Source organism: Hemiscyllium ocellatum, chromosome 44, assembly GCF_020745735.1.
Source record: "Hemiscyllium ocellatum isolate sHemOce1 chromosome 44, sHemOce1.pat.X.cur, whole genome shotgun sequence".
NCBI lineage: Eukaryota > Metazoa > Chordata > Chondrichthyes > Orectolobiformes > Hemiscylliidae > Hemiscyllium > Hemiscyllium ocellatum.
This window is the reverse complement of record NC_083444.1, coordinates 23,566,172-23,582,316: the sequence shown is the minus strand read 5'-3', so window position 1 is coordinate 23,582,316 and position 16,145 is coordinate 23,566,172. Positions and strand designations below refer to the sequence as shown.

Genomic DNA, 16,145 nt, shown 5'->3' with positions numbered 1-16,145 from the left:
CCTTCAGCCCTTTGAGCTGCTCCACCATTTAATAAGGTCATGATTGATCTAGTATTCTGTCCACCTCCTCCCCATATTTGCCCATCTATCCACCTGTGTCTGAAAAATATGCGAAAGCTCTGCTTCCACTGATTTTTCAGGAAGAGTTCCAAAAACTCAAGACCCACACAGCAAAAAAAATCCTCTTCTGTTTTGAACAATGGCCCTTAGTTCTAGATTCTGCCATAAGAGGAGACATCATTTCCACATCAAACCTGTCAAGACCCCTCAGGGTCTAATTACAAAGTCTTACAGTTGCCATAGTAATCATGGCTGAGATTAGCTAATTCCAGAATTTTTTTTCAATTAATGAATTTTAAATTCCATCAGCTTCTGTTTTAGAATTTGAACCTGAGCCCTCAGAGCAATATATTCAGCCTCGGGAATACTAGCCCAGTGCCATTACCATGGCAACACCACATCCCTATGTCTTTGAGACATATGTCCAACTTGCTGATTTTATTTACACTAATGGTATTAGAATAGTCATAGAGATGTACAGTTTGGAAAAAAAAACCTTTTCAGTTCAACTCATCCATGCTGAACAGTTGTTCTAAATTAATCTAGTCCTATTTGCCAGCACTTGGTCCATATCCCTCCAAGCTCTTCCTATTCATGTAATCATCCTGATGCCTTTTAAATGTTGTAATTGTACCAGCCTCCACCACCTCCTCTGGCAGCTCATTACATACACTTACCACCCTCTGCGTGAAAAAATTGCCCCTTAGGTCACTTTTAAATCTTTCCTTTTTCACGCTGAACCATTATTTAGTTAGGTGCTTGGTTTTGACTAGCAGAGACTTGATGGGCCAAAGGGCATTTTTCTACACTTTAGGTCTCTATGAATGTATAGGTTAGGTGCATTAGTCAGGGGAAATGTATATTATTAGGATAGGGGATCAGGTCTGTGTGGGATGCTTTTCAGAGGGTCGGTGTGGACTTGTTGGGCCAAATGTCTATTTCCACACTGAAGGAATTCTATGAATACTTGCTTGTAGATTATATAGTAATCCTAAAATTACCTTTTATGGTTTTGCTTTTACATTAAACTCCTAGTTGTGCACAACTCCATTTAGCAGAACTTTTCTTAGAATCCAATGTTTTCCCTCATGTTCCACATTTCTCTTTAAGTGGATGTCTCCTGAGTAGATGTTCCAAATTAATCAAGCAGGCAGCACACACTTCAAGACTCTCACTCAGTTGCAGAAAGTATCTATCCTTAACTCCTACTGTATCGAAATTTCCTTTACCCGGTTTTTAGTTGAAATGCAGCATTCCCTATACTATCATCTGAACAAAAAATGCAAGAACCCTGTCAGGCAATAGCAAAGGCTGAGGCATCCCAAGTGTTGTCACTTCTGGATCTCCATATCTGCCCCATCTATATCACATTCTTGACCAAAGGCCAAATTGGAAGTACCGAGCCCAAGAGATGTAACTGTCTCCTGGAACAAAACTTCTCATGTCACAGAACACGATGCTCAGGCCCCATCTCAGCAGCCTGGAGTCCAAGTTCCTCGAATTATTAAAAAGCTGCACCTCCTTTTCTCTCTGCATCAAATGCTTCACATTTATTCTTTGGATGTCACTACTAAAGTCAGCATTTGTTAACCGTCCTTAACTACCCTTGAACTGATTGGCTTTCTAACCCATTTCGTAAGGCAGTCACATTGGTTTGAATCTGGAGTTACATGCTGAACAGACCAGGTCAGGATGGCAGATTTCATCCCTAATGGACATGAGTAAACCAGAGTGGTTCTTAATCAATGACCATTGTCACTTCAGATCTTACAAACTGCATTTAAATTCTACCAGGTGCCTGGTGGGATTTCATTCCACATGTCCAGTGCAATAGACTGGGTTTCTGGATTACTCACCCAATGACATTACCACCTCTCCCTCCCTCTGTCTCAAATTCCAAAGTTAGCACTTGTTCCTTGTCTTCTTCATTCTGTGCAGTCACAAAGCCTATAGGAGGACTGAGTGAATAAGTCAGCTTTCTGCAAAACTGATTTACTGCTTCAAGTCCAATGTATTGACACACAACCACCACTACCAGCCATTTCCTACTAAGCTAGGCTTTTTAAACTAGCTGGCAGTTTAAGTTCTAAGTCAGAATCTGACTATTAATTCAAATTAGAGGAAACAAAAATCCAGAAATTCTCACATGCACCAATTTCTCACGTTAGCACTCATTTCTAGTTCCAGTTATTGTCTTTTTTTTGGAAGTACAGAGTCGAGACAATGTTACTGTATCCAGTGAAATATTTATTGAAAAAAATGCCTTAATATTATTACAGATCAAACATGGCTTTCCAAAGCGAACTGGAAGCACCTAAAGAGAAAATATTTGCAAGTCTATGGGGAAAGTCTGTGCATGTGAGTAGGTAGGGGTGTTCAAAGGAATAGTTGATCTGCTCTTGCAAAGAGCTGGCATGGAGAGTGGACGGAATGGCCTCCTTCATGTTGTAATACTTTTGTGATTCTATGTAATCTACGGACTTTCCAGACAGCTGAGCTCCCATAGGAATCATCCCCTCTTCGCTTCCTTTCCTGATTTTTGGGAGGGTTACTTTGAAAAGAAACATCGTTACAGCTCAAAGTTTAGTCTTGGGTATCATGCTGGAAATACAGCAAACATGTTGTATACAGTAACCTCCAGTAAACAGGAATGTGACATTGACCAGATCGTTTTAGTGATACTAACTGAAGGACAAATGTTGGCCAAATAACAGTGCGCAACTCTAAAATAAAATAAAGAACTGCAGTTGTTGAAAACCTGGAACAAAAACAAATTGTTGGAGAGAGCAGATCTGTGGAGAGAAAGCAGAGTTAACATTGAGTCCAGTGCTCCTTCTGCAGGACAATTCTGAAGAAGGATCACTGGACTCTAAACTTTAAGAGTTTAACTCACTTGTTTTTCTTCAAATAGCAGTAAGATTTTGCACTTGAGTGGATACATTGGGATTCAGTTTAATACTCCATCTCTCAGTTAACACCTGCAGCAGTCCCTTAGTACTGTCTGTAAGGTACGAGTCAGGACTGTGACAGAAAAGTCTCCATTTGTCCGGATGAGTTCAGCTCAAACAACGATCGAAAAGACTCAGCACCATATAGAACAAAGCATCCTACTCCATTCAAGGTTCATTTTTTTCCACTGTTGATGCACAGTAGCAGCAGTGTGTACCAATTACAAGGCACACTGCAGCAACTCATGGCGGATTCTCTGACAGCACTTTCTAAACCCACAACTTCTAACACATAGAACGACAAGGGCAGCAGATAAATGGGGATATCACCAACTTCAAGTTTCCTCCAAGCCATATCCTCCCGATTTCAATTTACATCACAATTCTTCATGTTGTTTGGTTAAACTCCTGGAAAACCCCATTCCTAATAGGACCAGTATTCCTCCACCCATGGACTGGAGTATTTCAAGGAGGTAGCTCACCACCAGCTTCTTAAGGGTGATTGGGGACAGGTGACAGATTGCAATATACTCTGTTTCTGTGAAAGAATTAAAAAGATCAGTAGAAACCTTCAAAAGGAAATATTTGAAAGGGGTAAAGAAACCTTATTAAGAGGGACAAAATTGGATAAATCAGTCCAAGTTCAGGTCTCCTCACATGATGCATGAATATTGTATTTGCTAGGCTGTGGATCAATGTCACAGTGGCTTGCCAATCGTCTCAAGTTTAGCAGGAGGTTTGATATGAAAAAATGGGTTTATTTACATTTATACCATGAACAACATCAGTACATCTCAAAAGCCAAATGGAGTAAATTAAGTGGTCATCGCTACACATGTAGAAAATGCAATGACCTATGGGCGTAAAAGGTCTATTTTAGTGACATTAGTTGAAGCAAAAAAGATTAGCCAGAACATTGCAGATTATTCCAATTGTGGCTGTCGGATCTTTTAAATCACCTCAGAACATAGATGGAGTCTTGGCTTAGTCTTATGGCAAGGTGTCACCTATGGTCGCAGGACATATACAAGAGTTTATCCGCAAATCTGAAAGTGTGCAAAATTGGAGGCAAACTTGAGGTGAATTGGAAATTGAAGTGACAACTGAGGCAAAAGGAACCCATCTTTGTCAGGATAAAACAAATGTAGGGAGATGGTAATGGTTGTAATAATCACTGAGTGAGTAATTTAGAAGCTCAGGCTAATCTTCTAGATCCACACATTCAAATCCTACCATGGAAGATCGTGTAACTGGAATGCAATGAAAACAAAAGACTGGAATAAAAAGCTAGTCTGATGGTGACCATGTGTCGATCTTCTTTCATCCACAGCAAGTGGGCGATGCTGGCATTTATTTCCCATCCTTAATGGTCCAGAGGACTGTTACAAGTCAATCACATTGCCAAGTATTCAGAGTCATGCGTGGACTGAACAAGACCAGGTTATGATGGCAGTTTCCTTCCCGAAAGGTCATTAGTGAACAGATGGTTTCCTGAGAAGTGAAAATGGTTTCATAGTCAACATTAGACTCTTAATTCCAGATTTGTTGCTTAATGCAAATTCCCCCATCTGCTGTGGCGAGATTTGAATCCAGGTCCCAGAACCTTATCTGTATGTATGGTTTAACAGTCTAGCATTAATAACACTACACCATTACCACCTGTGCTGTTAAATGTTGTTAATAAAACCATCTGGATCATTAATGTTCTTTTGGGAAGATGTCCTTCCCCATCATCTCTACACGTGACCTCTGACCCTCAACAATATCATTGACTCAACTGCCCTCTGACCATTTAGAAACGAACAGTAAATGCTGGTCTTACTAGTGGTGCTCTACATCCCAAAGGTTACAAAGGGATAGACAAAAAGAAAGGGTCAAACCACAGCATACCCTCTGCTACAAGGGAAGACTAACCAGAATGTTTTTTTCATGGCAGAATCGAGAAACTGGACGTATTTTGATGACAAAGAGACAGCACGAGTCTAATAAGTAATTCATGAACACTGTGCGATGCTAGTCTTCAGCCCAAGGGAGTTGCATTGCAAAAGTGAAATGCTCCACCATCCTCTCTGCCAAACACTTTATCCCCTTTCCCTTTACAAACTACACATTGAAATGTCAGCACAGAATGAAGCAGCTGATGTCAGACCCGCAATCATTGGGCCCAGTGCTCCACATGCAAGAAGGGCTGGTCCCTGAAACAGATGTACTCTCCCTCCAACCCAGAAAGAAAATGCAAATAAAAGATGACCTTTCAGAAGTGACACAAGTACCACTTAGATTACAGTTGCAGTATTGGTTCAAGCTTGAATAGAACAATGATTACAGGTAGAAAATTGGCAAGTCATGTTCCAAATTGTTGTGAGGAACACGGTAAGTGTTATAGTTAAATATAAAGTTGCATAGTCTTGGGCTGGTATTCTCTCCAATAAAGCTTAAGGATATCTAAGTGGCATTTAAGCTAAGTGGCGGTGTTGATAGAAATACTTTCCTTAATATGGGCTTTCCAAAGTCAATGACAGATTTGAGACAATAGGCACTGTTGCAATAGTTACGATTTATAAATAACTGCCAGGCTTTATACAAAACCTGGCACTTTACTGTCCATTATCATTAACTGCTGCATTCCCCCCATGGTAACACCTTTGCCAATATCGTAGTTGTGGGGATGTTGGCCGAGCTGGGAAGTTGATTTGCAGGCATTGCGTCCCCCGTCTAGGTGACACCTTCAGTGCTTTGGAGCCTCCTGTGAACAGCTGCTGGACTCTCTCTTCCAGGATTTATTTGGTTCCATTCCTGCCAGTTCCAGCTGTTCATTGTAGTGGCCGGTATAATGAGTCGAGGTCAGTGTGCTTGTTGATAGAGTCCATGGATGAGTGTCATGCTTCTAGGAATTCTCTGGCTGTTCTCTGTTTAGCTTGTCCTATGATCATTGTGTTGTCCCAGTCGAATTTGTAGTACCTGTCGTCTGTGTGTATGGCTACTAGAGATAGCTGGTCGTGGCATTTAGTGGCTGGTTGGTGTTCGTAGATGTCGATTGCTAGCTGTAGGCCTGTTTGTCCTATACAGGTACTACAAATTCGACTGGGACAACACAATGATCATAGGACAAGCTAAACAGAGGACAGCCAGAGAATTCCTAGAAGCATGACACTCATCCAGGGACTCTATCAACAAGCACACTGACCTCGACCCAATATACCGGCCACTATAATGAACATCTGGAACTGGCAGGAATGGAACCAAATAAATTCCGGAAGAGAGAGTCCAGCAGCTGTTCACAGGAGGCTCCAAAGCACTGAAGGTGTCACCTAGACGGGGGACGAAACGCCTGCAAATCAACTTCCCAGCTTGGCCAACATCCCCAAAACCATGGCACCCGAGCTACAAATCTTTACACAAACCTTGAACCCCTTTTACCAATACTTGTTTTCGTCTCGAATTACAGCAAGGGTGCAGATAGGAATTAAGATGAAAATAATCAAATGGGATACCGAAATGTCAAGAGGCTGAATGGTCCATGCTTGTCTCCTATGTGTTTAAATACTTGTGAACAGTTGAGGAGGCAAAGTCTCTAAAAACATTTGCGTATTCTAGATCGAGGAAATCCTAGGTCTAGTTTTTTTTGGGATGCGGACAATGTTGGAAAGGGCATGTCCTTTTCTCCATTGCAGAAGGCGGTGAGGTTTGAGAGTGGAAGCCCTCTGTACAGTGGAGACTCCCTGTGCCATTCTCACAAGTCTCAAACATGGTTTCCAGCGTTTACACTCAAAAGGCAGATCCTTGAACAGCACCACAGTTTTTCTGAGATAACCTTTTATGAATATGTAACATGACTGTCCACCGAAAATCACTTGTCCCCTTGTTTTTAAAAACAGACTCTCATCAGTAATGGAAGAGGGTGGAGAAATACAGGAATGCCCACTATGATAAACATTAAAGTACTGAGGATACTGGAATTCTGAAAAATTGCTGGAGAAAATTGGGCAATCTGGCAATATTTGCGGAGAAAGAGTTCTTGATTCCATGATAACAACTCTTCTTAAGTTAAACTCAACTTGAAAAGTGAACTCGTTGCCTTTCTCCACAGATACTGTCAGACGTGCTGAGGCTCTTCAGCCCTTTTGGTTTTTTTGGTAAGCATCGCACCATCCAATGGAGTATTTCACCTGCAACAGCTTCCTCCTCTCTTCCCCCAGCCCAAAGAAGGGGACAGGATTAAATGACTTTAATAGGAAGGTGTGTGCTTCTGGTTTGTAACACACCTTGCCAGGAAAGGGCAAGTTGGATGAAGGAAAAGGACGCAAGGGAAAAAGAATCTCACATAAATATTAAAAAGTTTCCAGACTGCAAATCTTACATTCTTCTGACAGGGTTATACTACTTTAGTTTAAAACACCAATAGACACTTACCATCTCTATTAAAACTGTTACTCTCACTCTGAAAACTGCTTCCAGTCAGCATTATTCATTACACAAAATTTGAAAACTCTCGACAAATTGCCCTTGAAAGGATAATCAGCCACCTGCCTTGAGGTGGTATATGATCGGAGTGACTTTGCATTTCGTCTGACATTAGATAGTGGAGGGTTAAACAAAGCAGCATAAGTGATTGTCTGGAGTATGTCTAAACAGGGTGAGCGGTACACACAGTCCAGGAGTGACTCCAACCTCACTGCCAATCCCTTTTCTGTTCCAGCCTCCTGTGTGTCACATGAACAAGTTACAACATACGCACGTGCATTTTCGGTTAACATTTTAAAGCAGGCTGCTTCGTTTGCAACAAGGTCTGTGTTGGCAAAATAAAACACTTTCCAGTGCAAAATACACAAAGCTGTCAAACAAATCCAGGTAATGCTCTCAGTTAGCTGTAGCCTCCACCAGTTCACATTGCAGCAATAGGACCTTCTCAGTTTATCCCTGCTTCTTCAGCTGCAGTCTACTCCCAGTAGCTGCTAGCCATTCAATCAGATTGTATTCCCTTCCATTCCCACCGGATATTAAATGGCAGCTTTACATTAAAGATGAAATGGCAGAGAGGTGATAACAGGCAGCCAATAATTGGTCCAAAGGTGTGTAGGTTAAATGGACTGGCCATGCTAAATTGCCCAGAGTCCAGGGATGTGCAGGCTAGGTAGGTAAGCCATGAGAAATGCAGAGTTACAGGGACAGAGTAGGGGGCTGTGTCTTCAGAGGGTCAGTGTGGACTCCATGGGCTGAATAGCCTGCTTCTGCACTGAAGAGATTCTATGATTAGCAGTGGAGTCCATTTTATACAAAAAAAACCCAACAGTGGTCACAATGCCAGTCCGCAGTGCAGAGGCTGTGGCTCAGAGGGTGAAGGCAAGTTTGAGCTGCATCACGCTAGAGTCTTAGCAACTGCTTGGGGCAGTGACTGGGCCAACTGAGAGAGGCCAACCTTTGCCCTCATGCTGCTTTTCTCTTTCATCCTGAGATTGGACAGATCTAGAAGATCTAAATAACCTTTACTCCTTCCCAGCCCGTTGACTGACAAACACACAGCCGTGCCTGTCTTTCCCTGACCCAGCAGTTCACACACTATACAAGTCTGTAAATATCGCCACAGTTGACATGCAATCACGTGCACAGGATTTCAGAAGAAAGTCTTGCTGCCTTAAAATGTCCCTAAGCATTTGCACACATGCCCATCTGATGGGGGCACTTTCACCTGTCTGTGCCCCCTGCCCACCCCCTTTCCAATCTCAACCCCCAAGGAGAGGAAATATCCAGTGTCAGATGTCCTATATTCTAGTTATGAATCAGGCTTCTGGCTGTGTGCAGCCCAGTTCTCATGTTTCTACTGTCCAAGGATTTAAAAGAAAACTTCTTTTGAAAACAAAGAAAAATCTATAAAACTGTTCACCTCAGTGGAAATAGGGTTCACATCCATCACGAACAAAAACATTCCCCTCCCCAAAATGCAAGATTAAACTCAACTGAACATTTTAGTTTGAGGTTTTTTTGTTTTTTTTTCCTCTCTTTTGAACATAAGAGTCAATAGTGCAGTATTCCACTGGTGTGACAGCAAGTTGTGTAAAACTGTGCAAATGTGTCCCAACTCTGTGCTCTCTTACCACCCCGAACCCACCCAATACATCGCTGTTGCTGTAGCACCAAAGTGGGATCATCCACCCCCCACCCCGTTCCCCTTGGGCTTGCTCCATGCTCGCAGTCTCTCTCTCTCTCACTCTCTTCTCCACCAGAGTTTCAGAGGGGCTGGCGGATTGGATGGGAAATCCTTCATTCCACACGGATTAACAGGCCATAAAGGACCGTTGAGGCCCTCTCCTTGGTGATCCACTCGATTTCATTGTTGCTGAACCTGGGATCAATCGACTCGCTGGCTCCCACGGACTGTGGCCCCACCTTATACGACCCTGGCCGCACGCACACTTGGAAGGCCACTTGAGCATGGTGATGTCGTTGGGATTTCAGGTCCTTGAATCTAAGGAGCGAAGTAGCGCAATTAGTCAGAATAAAAGGCCAGAATTATTTAACATCGTTTAGCACAGAGAAAACATAAATTTGTGCCAGTTCTTTGGAAGATCTTTCAGATGTGTACCAATCCCCACAATCCAGAAAATGCCACCTTTTCAATGCAAGAACCACCTCGAGCAATCAGACACAACCTGCAATCTCCTTTCATGCTGTACAAATGTTAGTTTGCCCCTTGAATTGGTGTTTTAGCGAGTGGCCCTGAAGCATGCAAAATGAAACTCCTCGTCAAACTATGTCGCTTTTATCAACAACACTCCTTTTTCAAATGTCTATCCAATTCCTCTTGCGAAAGTTCAAAAGAATTTGCTGCCACCAGCCTTTTAGGCAGCACACTTTAGATCACCGAATTAAAGTCTTCTCATCTCTTCCTCTGGGTCTTTGCCAAATGTGCCCTCCTGGTTACCAACAGCCCTGTCATTAGAAATAGCTCCTTATTCTATCGAAGCACTTCAAGATTTTAAGCACCTCAGTTGAATCTCTCAATATTTTCTCTGCACTGAAGATAAATCAAACTTCACTGATCTCACAATAACCAAAGTCCCTCATTTCTGGAATGAATCCAGTAAATCTCCCTTCTCTCAGATCTTGACAGTCCTAAAACGTGCTTCCCAGAACTGAGTGCTTGGGATCTAACTACTCCATGATTACTCAAGTTTTGATATGTTTGCTTGTCTTTATAAGGTAAGCAGATCAGTAGCAGGAGCTAATCTTAACTGCTCCAGTGTAGTACACACCTAGGGTAAAGGTAGGCAGGAGCACTCAATACAGAGCCTCAGGTAATAGCACAAGCAGCTAGGCTCAGAACACAACTTCCTGGATATTTATTCCACATCAAATGTAGTAAATAGTGTCAAATGGTAGCGGGTTCAAGCCCACATGTTATGACCACACAATGCCAGCTGACATTCATGCTGCTGGTACTGAGGGGGCACACCGTCAAAGGGTCAGTACCGAGGGAGTGCCGCACTCTTAGCAAGTCAACAATAAAGGAGTGCCACTCTGTCGGAGGATCAGTACCAAGGGAGCTGTTTCGGAAGTTCATTACGGAGAGAGGATTGCACTGTCAGAAGTTCTGTCTTTAAGGATGAGATGTCAAATTGAGGCCGCACCTGCAATTTCAGGCAAATGGAAGAGATTGTGCAGAAACGAATCCAACAGCTGGAGGTACTCTCTTTTGTGTTGGTCCATCAACTCCTTTAACAATGGTCTGACCTGCCACCAGTTTGTTGTTTTAGGGATCTTGCTGTCTGAAAATTCGCTATTACATTTCCTGCAGTAGCGACCAACTTCAAAAAGGTACTCCATTAACTCTGAAGTCCTTGGTAACGTTGGAAATGGGAGAGATGGGCTACATTAGTGCAAATCTATCTTGCAAATTATCTTCTGCACTTGTGACACACAGTGTATGGGCGGCACAGTGGCTAGCTTCACAGCACCAGGGACCCGGGTTCGATTCCAGCCTTGGGCGACTGTCTATGTGGAGTTTGCACATTCTCCCCATGTCTGTGTGGGTTTCCTCTAGGTGCTCCGGTTTCCTCCCACAGTCCAAAGATGTGGGACGTCAGGTGAATTGGCCACGCTAAATTGCCCACAGTGTTAGGTTCATTAGTCAGAGGGAAATGATCTGGGTGAGTGACTCTGAGGGTTGGTGTGGACTTGTTGGGCCAAAATGGCTTGTTTCCACACTGTGGGGAATCTAATTAAAACTAATAAACAGCAAGGTTTGGATGGAGGTGATGGACAAATCAAGAGCCATGAGAAAATACATTGAAATTTAGCTTAGGTCCGAACAGTGAAAAGTAAAGTCGGGGGGGGGGGTGTGGAGATTTGGACTCAGGTCTAGCTATTCAGTCTTTGGGTGTAGTCAACAGGATATCCTGAGATATTGTGTTGGGGACAAAACTGCCTCATGAAGATTGATGCCAGGGAGCAAGGAACAGTTACGGGATTGAGTGTAGTGGTAAAGTAGTACTTGATGGAATCAATCATGAGCTTAGTCCAAACACAGACAAAACAGTTGAACTCAATATGACAATGAGGCAGCCTTTGATGAGTGCGGTATCAAAGAATCATTATAAAACTGGAGTCAATGAAAATCAGGGCAACCCCTCCCTGATAGCTGGAGTCATACTGAGCACATACCACTGATGAATGCACAATGTTCAGCAGATGCTGAAGCAATCCACATTCATATGCAAGGAGGCCTAGTTTAGGCTGCCAAATAGCAAGTAATAAGCATGCCAGGCAAGGACCATTTCCAACAAGAGTGAATTTAACCATCTCTCCATGACACTTAATGGCATTACCATCACTAAATTGCCCACTATCAACATTCTGAGGAGATAACCATTGACAAGAAACTGAACTGGACTAACCATATAACTGTGCGATTCTGGTTGCCACAATATAAGGAGGCGGCTTTCAAGAGGGTGCAGAAGAGGTTTACCATTGCCTGGATTGAAGTACATTAGTGAAAAGGAGAGGTTGGACAGACTTGGATTGTTTGCGTTAGAATGCTGGAGGCTGAGGGACAGCCTGAGAGAAGTATATAAAATTATAAGAGGGCGATCATTTAAATCTATTTTCCTGCAGGAAATATCAAATACTATCAAATTAAGGTGAGGGGAGAAAGTTTAAAGGAATTGTGTGAAGAAATTTTTTTTTTAAACACAGGTTAGTAGGTGCCTAAAACAAGCTGCCTGAGGAAGTGGTAGAAGCAGACACAATAGCAAAGTTTAAGAGGTGTTTAGATGGACACATGAACAGGCAGGGAATAGAGGGATATAGACCACATGCAGGTGGATGAGATTAACTTATAACGGCATAATTGTTGGTACATACATGGTAGGCTGAAGGGTCTGCTCCTGTTCTGTGTAAATAATGTGACTGCAAGAGCAGATCAGAATTCTGCAGTGAGTAATTCCAAACCCACAACCTACAAGGCACAAGTCAGGAGTATGCTGGAATACTCCCCACTTGCTTGGATGACTGCAACCCCAAGAACACTCAAGAAGCTCGACACCATCCAGGCCAAAGTAGCCCGCTTGACTGGCACCACATCCATAAACATTCATTTCCCTTAGCACAGATATTCAGTACCAGCAGTGGGTACCATTTGCAAGAGGCACTTCACCATAGCTCCTTCAGTAGCATCTTACAAACCCAGAACCTCTACCATCTAGGAGGACAAGGGCACTACCAAATCCAACTTGCAAATAAAGCCACACGCCATCCTGACTAGGAACTATATCACTGTTTCCTCACTGTCACTGGGTCAAAGTCCTGAAACTCCCTCCCTAACTATAGCGACAGTGACTGCAGCAGCTCAGAGAGGGGACCCACCACCACCACCACAATCTTCTGGTAGAGCTGAAACAAAAGTTGGCCTAATAATCTGTGACAAAATGTTTAAAAACTGGCATACACTTCCAAGTCATTCTTCTGACTTTGTCTAGGGGTGTGGCTGCACCAGTACCCAGCCCTAGTTTTATAGGATTGCCACTGTGCTTTAGTACAATGATCTGGAGAGCTGGGCAGGCAAAGGTACACTGGACAGTCATGGTGACAAAACAAGGAAGTTGGTAGCTTCCATTTCCTGAACAGCAACAGTTTATTGGCAACAAGCCCTTGACGTGACTGTTTTGTTCTTGTGCCAAATTAAGATTTATAAATTTAAATTTGATAACGTGCATCAGTGGGATTTGAACACCCATTCACTCCAATTTCTACCAAACAAGTATCAAACCATCCTCCCACTGAACATGGGCTCTGGGTGACAAGCAAAATTATTTTGTGCCCTTCACTGTTGCCTGCCACTGAAGGGACAGTATTAACTTGACCATGTATCTGGATTTGCTCGGTACTTACCGTATTTTAGGACAGAACCGGTCAAGACCAACATATCGCATTGTTGGAGACAGGCTGACTTTCACAACGTCTTTCTCCTGAATACTGTTCTCCTCAGGATCGTTATATCCATTCTGGAGCTCAACTTTAGTCTCACTGGTACAGAAGATCGAGGAGCTCCCTGCTTTAATGTGGAGGAGGTCAGGTTGAGAAGAGGAGTGACAGCACAGAGGCAAGGTGGTAAAGGGCAGAGGCAGAGAGAAGGAGAAGAAATTAGAGGACAATGGAAAGACTTTAGCTGTTTTTCTCAGATAATCAGAAAACAAAAAATGCACGGTTATATAGCTCTGGATTGCAGAAAATGGCTGCTTCCGCAGCTCAGACATTGGTTTCTTCTAAACCCATGCTACACCTGTCCTGGGAGTGTTTGATGGAAACAGTGCAGAGGCAACTTCACTCTTTATCTAACTCAGTACTGTGATGAAGGGCTTATGACCAAAACACTGATTCTCCTGCTCCTCGATGCTGCCAGCACCACAATCTCGACTTAGTGCTAACTGTCTTGGGGTTTGGCTCAGTGGGAGCTTTACCTTCAGTTAAAAGGAGTAGAGAGAGTTTTACTCTGTAGCTAACCCCATGCTATCCCTGTCCTGGGAGTGTTTGATGAGAACAGTGTCGAGGAGGCTTAACTTTCAGTTTAAGAGTAGAGGTAACTTTGGCTTGAAATAAGTGGATTCCCAACTTGCAAAAGTTTGGCTGGATCTCTTTTCCCTTGAAGCAGGAAGGCTGAGGGGTGACTTTATAAAAGGTCTTTACAGTAACAAAAGGTTTTGATCGAGTGGATATAGACAAAGTTTGCTCTTGCAGAAATAGGGGCTGCCAATATTGTAATAATCACAAAAAATCCAGTTAGGAATTTAATTTACTCAGAATATAAAGCTCACACCCACACAGAACATAGCAGCAGGAGGCCATTCAGCTCCTTGAGTCTGTTCCACCATGCTAGATCATGGTTGAGCATATGCCTCAAACCCTGATCCCCTTGATATCATCAGTAACTAGAAATCGATCAATTTCTGTTTTGAACTTCTCAACGATTGAATTTCCATATCCCTCTTAGGTAAAGAATTTTAATGATTCACCACCTTCTAAGTGACAAAATTCCTCCTATAAACAGGCTTGCCTTGCATTCTGAGACATGTTCCTCGGCTCTTGACTCCACAGCCAGGGGAAACATTCTTTCTGCATCAACTCTACCTCTTAAAGTATTTTGTGGTTTCCATGAGATTGCTTCTCATTCTTCTAGACTCCAGAGAATACAGGTCCAATTTCCTCAATCTTTCCTCACAGTACATTCCGGTTAAACCAGGAATCAGTCTGGTGAACCTCCACTGTACTTGCTCTGTGACAGGAACATCTTTCCTTAAGCAAGGAGACCACAGCTGCACACGATATATTATGTGTAGTCTTCCCGGTGTTCCACACAATTGACTGCTCCTGTACTCAAATACTCTTGCAACAAAGGTGAACACGTGCTTTTCCTTCCGATTTGCTTGCCACACCAGCCTGTGAACTTTCAGTAAAGTAATCTTTACACATTAACAGTTATCAATCACTTCTCATTTAATAAATAACCTGCAACTATTTTCCTCTTACTAAAGTGGATAACATTGCGTTTCTCCATATTATATCTTCTGTCATGATACAGGTTATTAGACTAAATGTGTTTGAGGTTCGCAAGGAGGTGGTGTTAGCAATTCAGTACAGTGTGAAAATAGATAAGTCCCCTGGGCCAGATGGGATTTACCCTAGAATTCTCTGGGAAGCCAGGGAGGAGGTTGCAGAACCTTTGGCTTTGATCTTTATGTTGTCATTGTCTACAGGAATAGTGCCAGAAGACTGGAAGATAGCAAAGGTTGGTCCCTTGTTCAAGAACACCTTCTTGGACAAGGGACTAACTGGTCCCTTGTAATTACGGACCAGTGATCCTTACTTCAGTTGTGGGTAAAATGTTGGAAAAGGTTGTAAGAGATAGGATTTATCATCTGGAAAGGAATAAGTTGATTAGGGATAATCAATACAGTTTTGTGAACCATGCCACATAAACCTTGAGAAGGTGACCAAATAGGTGAATGAGGGTAAAGCAGTTGATGTGGTGTATATGGATTTCAGTAAAGTCTTTGATAAAGTTCCCCATGGTAGGCTATTGCACAAATATAGAGGCATGGGATTGAAGGTGATTTAGCAATTTTGATCAAAAAATGGCTAGCTGAAAGAAGACAGAGGATGGTGGTTGATGGAAATGTTCATCCTGGAGTTCAGTTACTAGTGGGGTACCACAAGGGTTGGAGTTGGGTCCACTGGTATTTGTCATTTTTACAAATAACCTTGGTGAGGGCGTAGAAGGATGGGTTAATAAATTTGCGGATGACACGAAGGTTGGCGGAGTTGTGAATAGTGCTGAAGGATGTTGCAGGTTACAGTGGGACATAGATTAGCTGCAGAGTTGGGCTGAGAACTGGCAAATGCAGTTTAATGCGGAAAAGTGTGAGGTGACTTGCTTTGGAATCAAGAGTACTGGACTAATGGTAAGATTCTTGGTAGTGTATATGAGCAGAGAGATCTGTGTTCATGAAAGTTGCCACCTAGGTTGATACACTTGTTAAATGTTATACAGTGTGGTAGCTTTTATTAGTAGAGGGATTCAGTTTCGGAGCCACGAGGTCATGCTGCAGCTGTATAAAACTCTGATGCGGCCGCACTTGGAGTATT

General features: G+C 42.8%; 1 protein-coding gene across 5 annotated transcripts in view; it reads right to left on the bottom strand.

Moving 5' to 3' along the window:
• Positions 1-7,780: 7,780 nt before the first annotated feature.
• neurl4 (neuralized E3 ubiquitin protein ligase 4) overlaps positions 7,781-16,145 on the bottom strand; it is a 138,666-nt gene continuing 130,301 nt past the window's right edge. For 3 of the 5 annotated variants that reach the window (XM_060854813.1, XM_060854818.1, XM_060854815.1), the window contains 2 exons: positions 13,395-13,557; positions 7,781-9,474 (listed from right to left, as the gene is read on the bottom strand). In XM_060854813.1, coding sequence (XP_060710796.1) covers positions 9,270-9,474; positions 13,395-13,557 — 368 coding nt within the window. In that variant the 3' untranslated portion in view covers positions 7,781-9,269. The remainder of the gene's footprint in view (positions 9,475-13,394; positions 13,558-16,145) is intronic. The other 2 variants (XM_060854814.1, XM_060854817.1) reach the window with 1 other exon arrangement.